The sequence below is a fragment of the Nestor notabilis genome, unplaced genomic scaffold (assembly GCF_000696875.1).
Source record: "Nestor notabilis isolate BGI_N333 unplaced genomic scaffold, ASM69687v1 scaffold16551, whole genome shotgun sequence".
Lineage (NCBI taxonomy): Eukaryota > Metazoa > Chordata > Aves > Psittaciformes > Psittacidae > Nestor > Nestor notabilis.
In genome coordinates, this window is record NW_009913553.1 from 26,375 (window position 1) to 39,024 (window position 12,650).

The 12,650-nt window shown below is 42.9% G+C and overlaps 1 protein-coding gene across 1 annotated transcript in view; it reads right to left on the bottom strand.

Moving 5' to 3' along the window:
* Positions 1 to 12,650, bottom strand: part of UMODL1 (uromodulin-like 1) — a gene marked incomplete at its 3' end in the record, with an annotated part of 41,430 nt that overhangs the window by 24,807 nt on the left and 3,973 nt on the right. The window contains exons 2-7 of the mRNA XM_010023254.1: positions 11,487 to 11,729; positions 4,731 to 4,892; positions 4,217 to 4,323; positions 3,236 to 3,428; positions 2,296 to 2,436; positions 1,398 to 1,517 (exon numbers count right to left, since the gene is read on the bottom strand). Of these exons, the coding sequence (XP_010021556.1) occupies positions 1,398 to 1,517; positions 2,296 to 2,436; positions 3,236 to 3,428; positions 4,217 to 4,323; positions 4,731 to 4,892; positions 11,487 to 11,729 (966 nt within the window). The remainder of the gene's footprint in view (positions 1 to 1,397; positions 1,518 to 2,295; positions 2,437 to 3,235; positions 3,429 to 4,216; positions 4,324 to 4,730; positions 4,893 to 11,486; positions 11,730 to 12,650) is intronic.

Genomic DNA, 12,650 nt, shown 5'->3' on the forward strand with positions numbered 1-12,650 from the left:
TTGATCATAAAAATGCACCTCTTCAGGCAAAGACTGCCTTGATTTATACCTGGAGAAACCCCACAAGACCCCATCTTATAGAGGCTGGGGGCAGAGCAGCAGCCAGCATTTCACCTATTTATGTTACTCTAGTCCAGTGCAACCATTGTCATGTCAATGGGAAAAGACAGGACCCTTCAGAGATGATTCCTCCCCTCAAAGGAGGAGGAGGAGATGGTGCCTAAATTGTGTAGGACTAGTTGCCCTACAGCAGATCCAATCTGTCTCCACTAACTAGAGAGAGAACTCAGGCTAGACGTTAGTCCTGTAAACAACTGGAGTCAGGTGAGGTGAACATCATCCCACACACTAATCTAGAGACCATGGCATATGCTATTGCCATAACCTCAATTCTTTCATGCTAATGATTAGCCTGAGAAAAAAGTTTGTTTTCTTAAGTTGTTTCAATAGAACACAGTTATTTCCGTGACTCTGAGGCAGATGGCTGCCAACCACCCCCAAAGCCATAGTGCCCCAGCACTAGAGGGACTTCAGTTTAATTCCTCTAGCTTCAGCTTAGATCAGAAGTTGTAGATGAAGATCAAGAATATTCAGCCTGTCTCTCTGAATTAAGAAAATAACTACTTAAAGTATTTCCACCCACAAGAAGAACAGCGTGTTGTATAAAAGGTTTGTGATAACTCTTGCCTGAAAGGGCTGAAGTCACCCACATAAAGACAAATCTACAGGGGTTTGTTCCCATCAGTCCCTCAGAGAGGTATAATGTATAGCAGGGAGAGTATTCACAAAGGCTAACTCCAGTGAAGCATAGCTGTAGCCAACCTCCCTGACTCACGTCCCCCACCAACATCTTCATGGACTCAAAAGCAAGAGGCCTGCATCCTGGTGGCTGTGGCTAGTGGGAGCTCCTGTGGTTGGTTGGTAGCAGATCCTCCCACACCTTGTTCCAGGACAAGCCTGGGACATGCAGTGACCTGGGTCCAGGGTGAGTGAGTGAGTGGTGCTGGCCTCGCACAGCCCTCACTGGTATGCTGCTTCTGCTGGAGGATTATCTGGTACAAGTGCTGTGGTGAGACCTGCATTTGAATGGCTCACCAGGCATAGATAGCTCAAGAAGCCCAGTGCATCCACCTCCACTTCCAGAAGGCCAGTTCCCTTCAGCAGCCATGGGAATAACAGTGGGGCTTCTCCAGTGGTCAATTCACAGCACCACAGCCCTTGATCTGAATGTCCCATTGGGGAAACCTCTCTCCATTTCCATAGGTAGAGATTCACTCCAAAACTATTACCAGCTTCTGTGAACACCCTCTGTAACTCAACCAGCCCCAGGAATATAGGATAAAACAGTGGCTGAATTAAGAGCAAGACAATATTCATGCAAACTCAAGGTTACTTACAGCACCCAGTATCTGTAGATTGGTTAGTTACGGATAAGAGCCTTGAATCTCTTACAAGCACGGAGCTATTGCTGGTGTTAACAGGTTCTAATGCTGAACTTGGAGTAGATGCTGCCATGACTGGGAGAAAATAACATTATCAAAGAGTTAAAATGTTCCTAACAAAGCAAATACAAAACAATACCATTCATGTTTTCTGCAGCTGAAAAGCAGCAATAGATGTAATAGAAATAGAAATCAAAATAAACGTATTATCATATCACAAAAGCATGAAGTAATACATTATCTTATTTTTGAGATTAAAGGATTGCAAAATTTTTTTCTAAGGCATTGGATCTGCAAGCACTTACTTATCTCATTAACTTAAAGCCTATTAGCAGGCCCATTGATGTCTGTGGGATCTAAGCACATGCCTCTCTATTTTGCTGAACTGGTACTGAAAAGTATTATTTCACCCATTGCCAAACTTCTGCCTCCAACAGAGGACTCAGGGACAATGCAGCAGCTCAGGGTAGGATTATACAACCATTGAGTCCTGGCTGCAGTCACGCAGTCAAAACGGGAAGGAGACTTTGCGGACAAATGGTATCATTAATTGTATTTTCCCAGGAAGCTGGGGAGTTGTACTCACAACAGGGTCTGAAACTAGAGATTTTGGCAGGTGAGTGAGGACAGCCCAGGGTGAGATAGAGAAACAGCTAGAAACCGTGAAATAAATACACTGCATTTCAATCAGGAATAGCTAACAGCTGGCTGATGTGGCATCTTCTCCCAACAGGAGGAGAAGGGGCACTGAGTGCTCCAGAAATCTTTGCCTTGCAGGTGATGCCTGAGATAGACCACAAAGTTCTGCAGAAACATTCTTGGTATTTCCCAAGGTGAGACTTATGTTTTATACCTTCCTTTCTTCCTCTCAGCTGGTGAGGAATGACATCTGCATGTCCATGCTGAGGTTCACAGCTGTAATAACCCTCCAGATTTACACAGGTGTTCTTCTCAGGGCAAGCATTGAATTCAGCATAGGAACATTCATTGACATCTAAGAAGAGAAACACACCTGGCACAAATACTGATAGCAGCATCAAGACTGATCTACAATGTATGTACACTAGGCTCTGGATATGATACATTCAGTGTAAATCTGCAGTAATTCTGCTGAAGCAATTCTGGATGTATATGGGAGCAATGAAATTAGAATGCTGCTCTTCCCTGAAACAGATTTCTCTGAAAGTTGGGCTGAGTTTTCCAAAGTAGATACAGAATAAGAAGTGATGACAATGGTGCTTATTGATGTATTTCAGGAGTGAGAATGTCCAGATAACTACATAGTAATAAGTAGATTAAAATAATTTAAACTGAATATATTTAAATTATTCACATAACATTTTAAAAGTAGGTAATAATATGCCATAGTGATAAACAGACTATAAATACTATGTGTTTCATGCAAGCTACTGGAAGTAACACATCCCTAAAAACAGAGTATATCTGCTTCCCAAGAAAACGCTTTTTTTAAGAGCCTGTTTAATACAACTAATGATTGTGCTACAAATACGGGCATCTTTGCTTTTTCCTCTGAAGATGCTATTAGGAGAAAATAAATTTAATTGAGGAATCAGGAATATTCCCCTCCAAATATTCTCTCCAAAGTAACTACAAATTAACTACAAGCTTCCCCTTCTTACAATGGAAAGGTTAGGGCCATATTTACAAAGTTTACAAGATCTGCTGTACTATTTTTGAAAGTAAATGGAGAATCATACAGATGGAACACCAAGTGAAGAGGGATGAAATCCCCTAAAAAAGTTGCCCTCCACCACAGGATTATAATAAATAACCTTGCACTTCTGTATCAATCACTTCATATGTGCGCTTCACGATGTCCTTCAAGGAAGAAGAAACCTGCATGAGCGGAGCTGGTTGATGCAGTCCAATGAGAACTTGGGAGGCCACTGTCCCAGCATATACTTCTGCATGGTTACTCTGGATATGGTGCACGGAGGCATTCAAGGGCTCTAATGCACCAGTAATCTAGAAAACAAGGACACAAACACTTCAGTATCTCATTCTTTTCTTACACCTCTGCTAGGACTATATTTTTTCTTGGTTGCCTCAGACTCTTCCTATCTGTTGTGTCAGGGATAGGGAAATACATGCTGTGCTGCTGTTGCATGGCACTGCTGTCATGGCCACTGCTGATCCATGCACATGACCCTGGTTGTAGAGCACAAGCAGCATCTTGTTGTCTCCCTAAGCCTTGCTTCTGTGCTAAAAACGACAACGGAACACCATTGACCCAGACACAGTCCCCTGTGGTAATCCTGGGTTTTCACAGCAAAACTTCTGGCACTGCTGATACCACTTGCCCTGTAGGTCCCGGTGCCATAGATCAAGTTTGTCTCTTGAAAGGTTTAACTTAAAACTCCCTTGGTCAAATCATGCTTTGCACATCTTGAAATCCAGAGCTGGTCGGTCATAGACCGAAAACTGAACTGAGACACAGCTAGAGCAAGCATCACGTAGGCAGGGAAAACCCCTGTACTTCAGAATGTCTCTAAATTGCCCTTGGAAGAGACCTAAAAAATTTCCTAAATAAGCTGATAAATCAATGTTATTTGAGCTGCTTGAGGATGCAGCTGACATTCAGTAATTAGGAACAAATTAGGGCAAAATACCCCTGATCTGGCAGAACAAAGCAGGAGAGACTAGCTGGCAAGCTTGCACCCAGCACTGAGGACTATGAAGCAAGTGGTGGTTACTGAGTAACAGAAATGTGGACGAAACAAACAACACAGGGGAGCATTTACGTTTGTACATACCATGGAGTGCAAAAGGCGTGAATGATTCAGAAGATGGGAATCCACTATGATTAATTCATTAAAATCCATTTTCACAAGCACTGTCACATTGTACCAGAACGTTCTTCCTGAAGCGTACAAATGAAAACAGCCAAGTCATCTGGGGTATGATGCTATAGAAAGCAACAGAGCTATAGGAGGGCTCTAGGAAACCAAAGCAAGCTTTAACTTGGCAAATACGAAGGGCCCACGCACAGCCATCATCTATGGCCTTGTTTGCCATATGCTGCAGGCAACAGTGCCAAAGAAGGAGAAGAAGCCAGGGAAGGTCCACTGGTCCCTCAGAACCCACACACCATTCAGTGCTCATAGGTGCAAATACTGAAGCTGAATATCCTGGAATTGATCCGAAGCAGATTCCTGTATTTGTTTTATGAAGAGCTATGGTAACAGTTTTCCTGCCCACTCCCACCCTCAGAAGGAAAACTTATGCATATTTCTGTTAGGAGCAGTCTTGAATTTATCAGTAACATACCCTCTGGCACTGGATCCACACAGCCTGCTCCTTTGGAAGAGTTGCAGCATTTTTTAAGCCCTGGACATTCAGTATCGAAAGTGCAAGGGTAATCAGATGTTTCCATATTCTCCATTGGACAAGAACCAGGTCTTGAGGCAAATACACTGGATCTATTGAGTGCTAAATAACAAAAACATTTATGAGAACAAAAATACAGAAAAATATTTCCATAAAACTGTGCAATTGAATTTATATCAAACACCTCCTCCTCATTTTAGAAGTGCGTCTGTTCTGAGGTTTTCATGGGGAGAAAATAGCAGCCTAAAATACCATTATTTCATTTCAAGAGTGTGAATGTTCTCAGGTTTCTCTCTTGATCATGAAATTTCTGTTAAATAAATTTTTAATTTATAATTTTCCATTGATAATGATGGATAGATGGGGGGGGGCAGGGAAGAGTGAGAGAGAGTGTTTCTAAATGTGGTGACACTAGAAGCACTGCAAAACAGAAAATGCACCTGATGTCAGCTATGACTAATACAAATACTATATAATGAGCAAAGGAAACAGGTAATTTCTGAGCTAGAAATCAGGAGTTTTCATTTAATCTTTTGTTACAACAAAGTTAACCATTAGTTGTAGTAGTCGAAAATGAGAGTGGAAACACAATGCTGTTCTCATGTGCACGTAACTGGGTTACAGAGAGGGCCAGGAGAGAAGAACTGAGCTTGTGGTCTGCAGCCTGGCAGCACGTGCTCTGTATCAGCCAGCCACGCCAGGAGGTCAGTAGCCCATGCTGGACAGCCTTGTGGAGAGGGTAGCTAATGCAGAAGGTTGCTGTTTCCCAAGCCAAGAGCAGACAGTGGCCCTGGTTCAATGGCAGCGCATACTCTTTGCCGCAGGAAAAGAGAAAATATTTCTAAGCTCTACAAAAATTACTTTCACCCACACTCTTGAACATAGCTCCAAGTAATGCTCAGGTCTGGTCTTTCCAATCCACCTCAAAGATTTCTCTTTTCCATTCATTTTGAACCTACAGATTTTTGGTCCTACAAACTCTTGATCTGGGCAAATAAAGTCAGCCAGGAGAAAAACAAAAATGTAAATAATTGCCCTCCTCAACCTTCCCCATGACCAACTCTGCCACCAAAAATCAATTTGAATCAAAGGCCTGGGTTTGCAGTGGGAGGATGGGGGAAACTCAAACCCATGCAACCTTACTCAAGTTACTTCTGGGTCCAGCAAGCCCCAGCCGTCCTATTCTGCCTCCCAGCATGGACCAGAAACCTTTGCTACTGGCTCTGGGGCTGGCACTATGGGCTGTTCCTCCAAACAGGTTCTACTACTAGAAAGCCTCTTCCTGATTTCTAGTCTAAAGACACAATAAGGTGTGATATGGCCTCAGTTGCCCTTAGATGAGTCTCCCACACATTCACATTCTCATGTAATTGCTGCATCCTAGCTTCCTGAGCAGGGAGGCTAAGCAGCCTCTCACACTGGGAGCTTGCACGGACATGAGCACCAAGGCATTTTGCAATACTAGTACATCACCAGTGCTCCTTACTATTCAAACCAGGTGGATCTTGGTAAGCTGGACTGAAACATGTAAATTCCTCTGGCTCTGAGGTTCTGGTGCAGTTCAAGCAGGCTTGAGGTTCAAAGCCGCTTTTTTCCACCTAGGTCTTTTTTTTTTTGGCATGTTTAACTGCAGTGTAAAAGGTTTAATGAGTCACATGCAATCTCAGAAAACACTATTGAATCCTGGCTGAGTGCCACACTAGCCTTTTATCTAAAATCAAAAGGTCATCATTTTCGCATCAGTGGAAACAGATGGATTCACATCACATTTCTGCCTAATTGTGCCAGATGCACTTTGAAATTCAATTTATGTTCTCCACTTCAATCACATTTGGGACAGTCACCTACCAAGCAACAGTGCCAGCACTGGAAAGCAAGCCAGCCAGCTCCTCTGTCAGTTGGATAAAGTACAAGCTTTTCTCCTCTGTTATTCGCATAAATGTACAGAAGCAGAAATGTAGCACCCAGCGCTTAGCAATGAAAGGTCAGTTACCAGCCTGCCTGCATGGAAGCCACCGTGTCTGCTGTGACCGCAGGGTGGGTGGATCTCCCAGGAAATAGATGCTGAAGAACACCATTAGCTCAGCCGTAACCCCCTTCCTCTTTCTCCTTCCACCTGGAAGGGACAGGTTTCATCCAAAGGGTGCAGCAGAGCCTTTGACCAACACCCTGCACTCATCTCAGGCATCAGAAGGTGGAGACAAACCAGGGGCTGCTGGCAAAGCCTGTTAAAAAGGCAGACTGGCGGTTTTCATCATATGACCCTGTTTACAGGGTCTCTGGGCACTGCTAGACTTTACCTGCTCCGTTCGATATTTTCCATCCCTATTGCCTGTCCAGGGGTTAACTGGGATGGAGGGCAGTGCCAGGATGTGCTGTGTCAGCATCTAACAAGTATTTAACACTCTTCCCTATGAAAAGCCATATCATTCACTAGGACATATTCAGAAGCCATGGGCTGAAATTCATCAAGGACACAGCTGTTGGACATTGAGGGAACACAGCCTTAGAAGCACAAAAACAGTCTGTGCATGCTGGAAGAAATTTAATGAAATCTAACCACTGCCACCTCCAGTGGGTTCATCCTGCCGGTGTCACCATGCCATGTGTTCTGCCCACTTGGTGCTCACATTGGCAATCAGTGGAGAGCAGGCAGGAACCCATGGTGAGCCTGCAACTTGGATAGAACTCAGGGGGAAAAAATGGATGACTGCATTAACCCCTGTTCCCCCTGGGGTTGATGAAGTCATGAAAGGCATGAGGTGAGTAACTGACTGAAGCAGATAATTTGCAAGGAAAGACTACTGAAAAGGCTGGGATATTTTGCTGTGTAGAGGGGAAGGCTGAAGGGGATGTGACTGAGGTTTACTAAATCCCAAAGGCAGGGATGAAAGGTGAAAGTGGATCTGGTATTCACCATAGCCCACAGTAATAAAATGGGTGAAAGTACACACTTCTTTACGCAAATGGGAGTGACCTGCAATTTGTTGGCACACGGCATGTGGAAACAGACAGCTTCAGTGGGCTCAAAAAAGGACAAGACAATTCTTCAGCAGGAGCAGACCCCATAGGCAGGGACACCTGTAATCCCATTTCTGCAGCTGCTGAGGGACAGAAGAGACCCAAACTGCAGGGCAGCCAGAGACACCTGCTTCTGGGTGAATTCTGGCACCTTTCCACTCCAGGCTGATGCTGCAGTGCTGGTCTCATGTCCCTGGTGACATCACTGCCCAAGCAGGGGAGACAACCATGCCACAGCTCCCCATTGCTCTGGTGAGACTCAGCACGAGAACATCAGCACGCAGGCTCTGGAAGGTCCCAGCCCCTCCCCTCTGAGGAGTTACCTGGATACCTAAAATGAAAGGGCTTTTTACTTTACAATTGTTTTCCTGAAAAACATAGGAAGTTATGCACACAAAGCATACTCTGTTTAAATCAAGTACTCTCAAGTCATGAAGCTCCAGGATACAGGTTGCCTGGGCCTTCTTATTTCAAGGTATTTTTGTATATACATGCTTAAAAGCCAGCCTTCATTGCATGCTGTTGCACTCTTTTACTCTATAGCTGGGGACCAAAGAGGGTTGGATGGCAGATAAGAAAGCTTTTTATTTTCATCTTATGCAGTAAGGTGGAAGGTGGGCAGCAAACCAGTCACCAGAAGTAACCATACCATTCATTAAGCAGCTGGAAACTAGCCTGGAGAACTGGACCCTATCTCTACCTAATAAAAAATCCTGCAAAATGCTGGGAAAGTTTTGTACAACAAACTCATAACAACCTGTCAGAGCCATGGGCTTCACAGGTCCTGCAGCCCTGGGACGTGCCTAGCAGTTGGAGGACTGCTCAGAGTCACCATGGACATGAGGCTCTGTGCTCCAACCACACAAATTGTTAAAGGCAGCACTAAGCACTCTGAAAGTAGAAATCAAAATAAATTTAATAAAAAAATAAAACCACACCATAGGTGTCTGAAAGTGGGCACACGAAATTATTTGATCTCAGTTTCTCCACAGGTAGTTGCACAGCTGTGAAAGAGAGAGAACCTCCCTCCCTTCCCACAGGCTTTATGAGGACAAATTGCTGTATGTGAATTGCCCCAAGGTTCACCTAAAAACATGATAAATATTTTTCTGCTGAGAGAGAGGCTCAGCAGAGCCTTGCACCACACACTGAATGAGGATGCCAGGACAACACGCTGCTGGGGAGCTCCTTAGAGAGGCTCCATCATCCCTGATCACCTTAGGGAAATGTGGTCCTCAGAGCAACACAGTACCAGATGAGGTAATTAAGAGAGTTTACTAACCTGCATGCATAGGCACAAGGAGAGGAAACATGGGTTGTCCTATTTAATTCTACCTTTAAAATTAATTCTAGTACTTCCTAACTTTTAGATACTTAACTTCTTTTCAATTTTTATTTTAAAAAAGTTGTTTGTGTGCATGTGTAATATTATTCTAATGGATTGACAGGCAAATAGTAAGAACTACCAGAGTAACTGGACTAATGACCTAGACATTATTTCCCAACAGTAAAGAAATAAGAAAAGTGGGGCCTGCCACATCCCAGGCAGGAGTAAATGTTTCCTTCTAGGAAGAAGAGATGGGGAATGGCCAGGAGCAGGTTGCTGTGAAAGGTCATGGAAACCTTTCCACTCCTAGCAGGATAGAGAGCATGCCAACATGGATAACGTCAAGAGAAAAATAGCAGTAGTTCAGCAGCAAGCTGTGCAGTGATTTCAGCAGTTCCAGTTTCTCTTCTCATCATTTATTTAAGACTGTGTCTAGACAGTGCATTACCATTCATAGAATTTATGACTAATGCCCTGAAAAGCGAAGATACCAATAATGTAAACACAGAAATCACATAGAATCCATACGAATCCTTTTATGGTCTAAAATATTCCCAAATTAACTTTGACAGGGAAAGCAGTCAAGGTGACCACAGCATTTCATAGACACGTCTGCCCAGAGTGCTCAAAAACAATGTGGCAAGGGCAGAGCAGAAATGCTTCAGCTAAGCTTTACAGGAGATGTACAGATTTACTAATGTTAGATGAAACAAGCTCATCAACCACTCTCAAGCCTAAAATATCCATACATATGCTTTTAAAAGGCATAGAATTATACTGGGAAAAAACACTTAAAGTGTTGCCAGGATGACTTTTTTTTCCACCCAAGAAGATGGTCTTGATTTTCAGAGGCTCTGAAACACCTTGAAAATCATGATCGCTCATAGAGTTTCATGTGAAAATAGAGACAACCGTAACTAGGTAGTGACTCTTCAGCATTTAGCTGACACAGTTATTTGTCAGGGTACAATACATTAACAATGATGTGTATCTAATTATGCTTTCATTTCTCTTCTCTAGCAAATCATTTTAAGAACAAGCAAAATACAATGGTCGCTTCTGTCTTCCCATCTTTCTGTTATATTTTCCTGTGAGACACAATATTCTACAGTAACTGTTGAAAAAATGCCTGGCAAAAATTCTTTGGAGATTCGTTTTCCAATGCTCTGAAACAACTTAAAAGTAGGATGAACACATTGTTCTGGACAGATCCCGTGACAAAACATATGGCTCATACCCATGGAGTGGGTTTGGGGACATTCCCACAGGTCTGAGTCACAAAAGTCTTATGACCCAAAGGAAGGGCCAAGGCTGCAATAGGACCTTTCCTTTTCAACCTCCTGTTACAGTGATGTGACTATGTGTACCAGAACCATAACTTGAAAAGGGGAAATGGAAAAAATGCAATGTCATACCAAAAATAGGAGACAAAATTATGTCCTGCAGAACTTTTTGGATGCTGGGACAGCCCAGTCCTGGCCTAGCTAACCCAAGATGTCTGTTCAGCTTAAAAGCATGTGGCTTTATCTATTTAAAAAAAAAAAAAAGTTCTTTTTCCCCAAGGAATCCCTTCCATCTACATCTCAAGTTCTGCTAAAACTGGTAATTTCTTATTGACAACTGGTAGCCTTGATGTGGGAAGAAGAAAAAGCTTCCATCATGAGTTGAGTCAAAGATAATTAAGCCTTCCTGAGTAGAATCTTGTTAAAACTCACAGGTTAGTTAGATCAGATCCACTAAAACTTTCATGAGTTTCCAGACCTCCAACATACCCCTTGGAAGCCTTAAGAAAATGGGCCTTAATGTAGTTTTGATTGGAAAGCACTTGGTAGAAACTTGCCAGGAGGCCACAGTTTGTTTTAAATTAACACCAAAATTGGGTTTGCATCCTGAGAACTGACCCTGCTCCAAAACAAAGGAGATGTTATCCCAAGTGCATCCTGAATTACTTTTGAGAGTAAAACTCCAATTGTAAATGCAAGCACGATCAGAGCAGACACAGCACCAGGCAAGGCTGCACGAGTTACTGCACTTGGCCACAGAGATTGACATGAACTGGGACAAGTAATGAGCTCTTGTAGCAGTAGCAAGTAGCTGTCTTCTTCATGCTTACCTGGAACTTCAGTGAATTTGTGGCTAGGGGTGGCAAAGAGCAAGAATTAGGAGCATTAGTCTTTCTTATCTACTCTTTACCATGTTGGACCAAGTTTACTGTAGATTTTTGCAGACTCAGTCATTTCAGTGAACAGGAACTTATTGCCCAGAACTGAATTAAACATTTAAGCCTCTCAGTTCAAGTGAGTCCTCTTCAATCATTTATTTCAACTCTTAATCTGACTAAAACTTACCCAAAGAGCAGTAGAGTCCAACTTGTTCATATCCTTCACAGCAATCTGTAAGAGTGATGGTTTCAGGGACTTCAACAGTATGATACTGCATTTTATAGTATGTCCGGGGACACACCATCCACGGTATCCATCCTCCACAAGAAGTGCTTTTCTCATAGGACTTTTGGTAGGCAACCATTTTAACCACATTTCTGGTCAGGCTATAGTTGCACAGATGGTATCCTAGCAAAGAGAGGCCTTTTTCTAGGGAGGGAAAAAAAAGATAGGAAGAAAGGGGTCAGCACTAACTTGTTACCCCAGAGTATAAGTTCCTTGCAGTATCTAGTTAAAAATACTGTGTGAGAAAGCAGTGACAGAACCTACAGTAAGGCTGATGTTAGGAAGACCATCACTTCAGAAAATGGACAGAAGAAAGAATTAGTAGTGACTGCTTGTCATAGGCATCACTTCAGTCATAAAAGGATGCAGATTGGCAGAAAATTCAAGGAGCTCTCAGTGTCTTCAGGTGCAAAGCAGAAAAAGGGCAATTTAACTCAAATACTCAATGGAAATTAATATACATTAATTGTATTAAAATACATTAATAGAAATTGAAAGTAGAGCAGAATAGGCACTTTCAGGGCAGACTCATCCAAGTACTTTACATGTCCACTCCAGGCTCATGCTGCCAAAGTGTTCATCTTTCTTCACCAACTATGAAGGGAGCAAAGCCCAAGGGTCTCATGGGCAGATGAGTCACAGTAGATGTCTGGAATAAGGCATCCTTCAGACATTGTCCTGCTAGGCTAAAACTGGGTACATACATCCCTGGGAAGGACTTTCAGGTATCTGACACAAAAGGTATTCCTGGAGCTTCTATGTTGCCTATCTGCATTTGTAACAGACCATATCAAACAGACCCTTTCAGAGGTGCAGTGGTTCATTGACTTCAGTATAAATTAAGTCATTGATAACTTCATTAACCATATAATTTCACACAGGTCTGGGAATGGGACTCAATTTCTGAAGTTCTGAAACCAGTGGTGGTAAGGAGTGAATTTGTTACACAGAATCATAGAATAGTTAGGGTTGGAAAGGACCTTAAGATATCTGGTTCCAACTCCTTGCCAATGGCAGGGATGTCTCGCCCTAGACCATGTCGCCCAAGGCATGCTTTACTTAAAA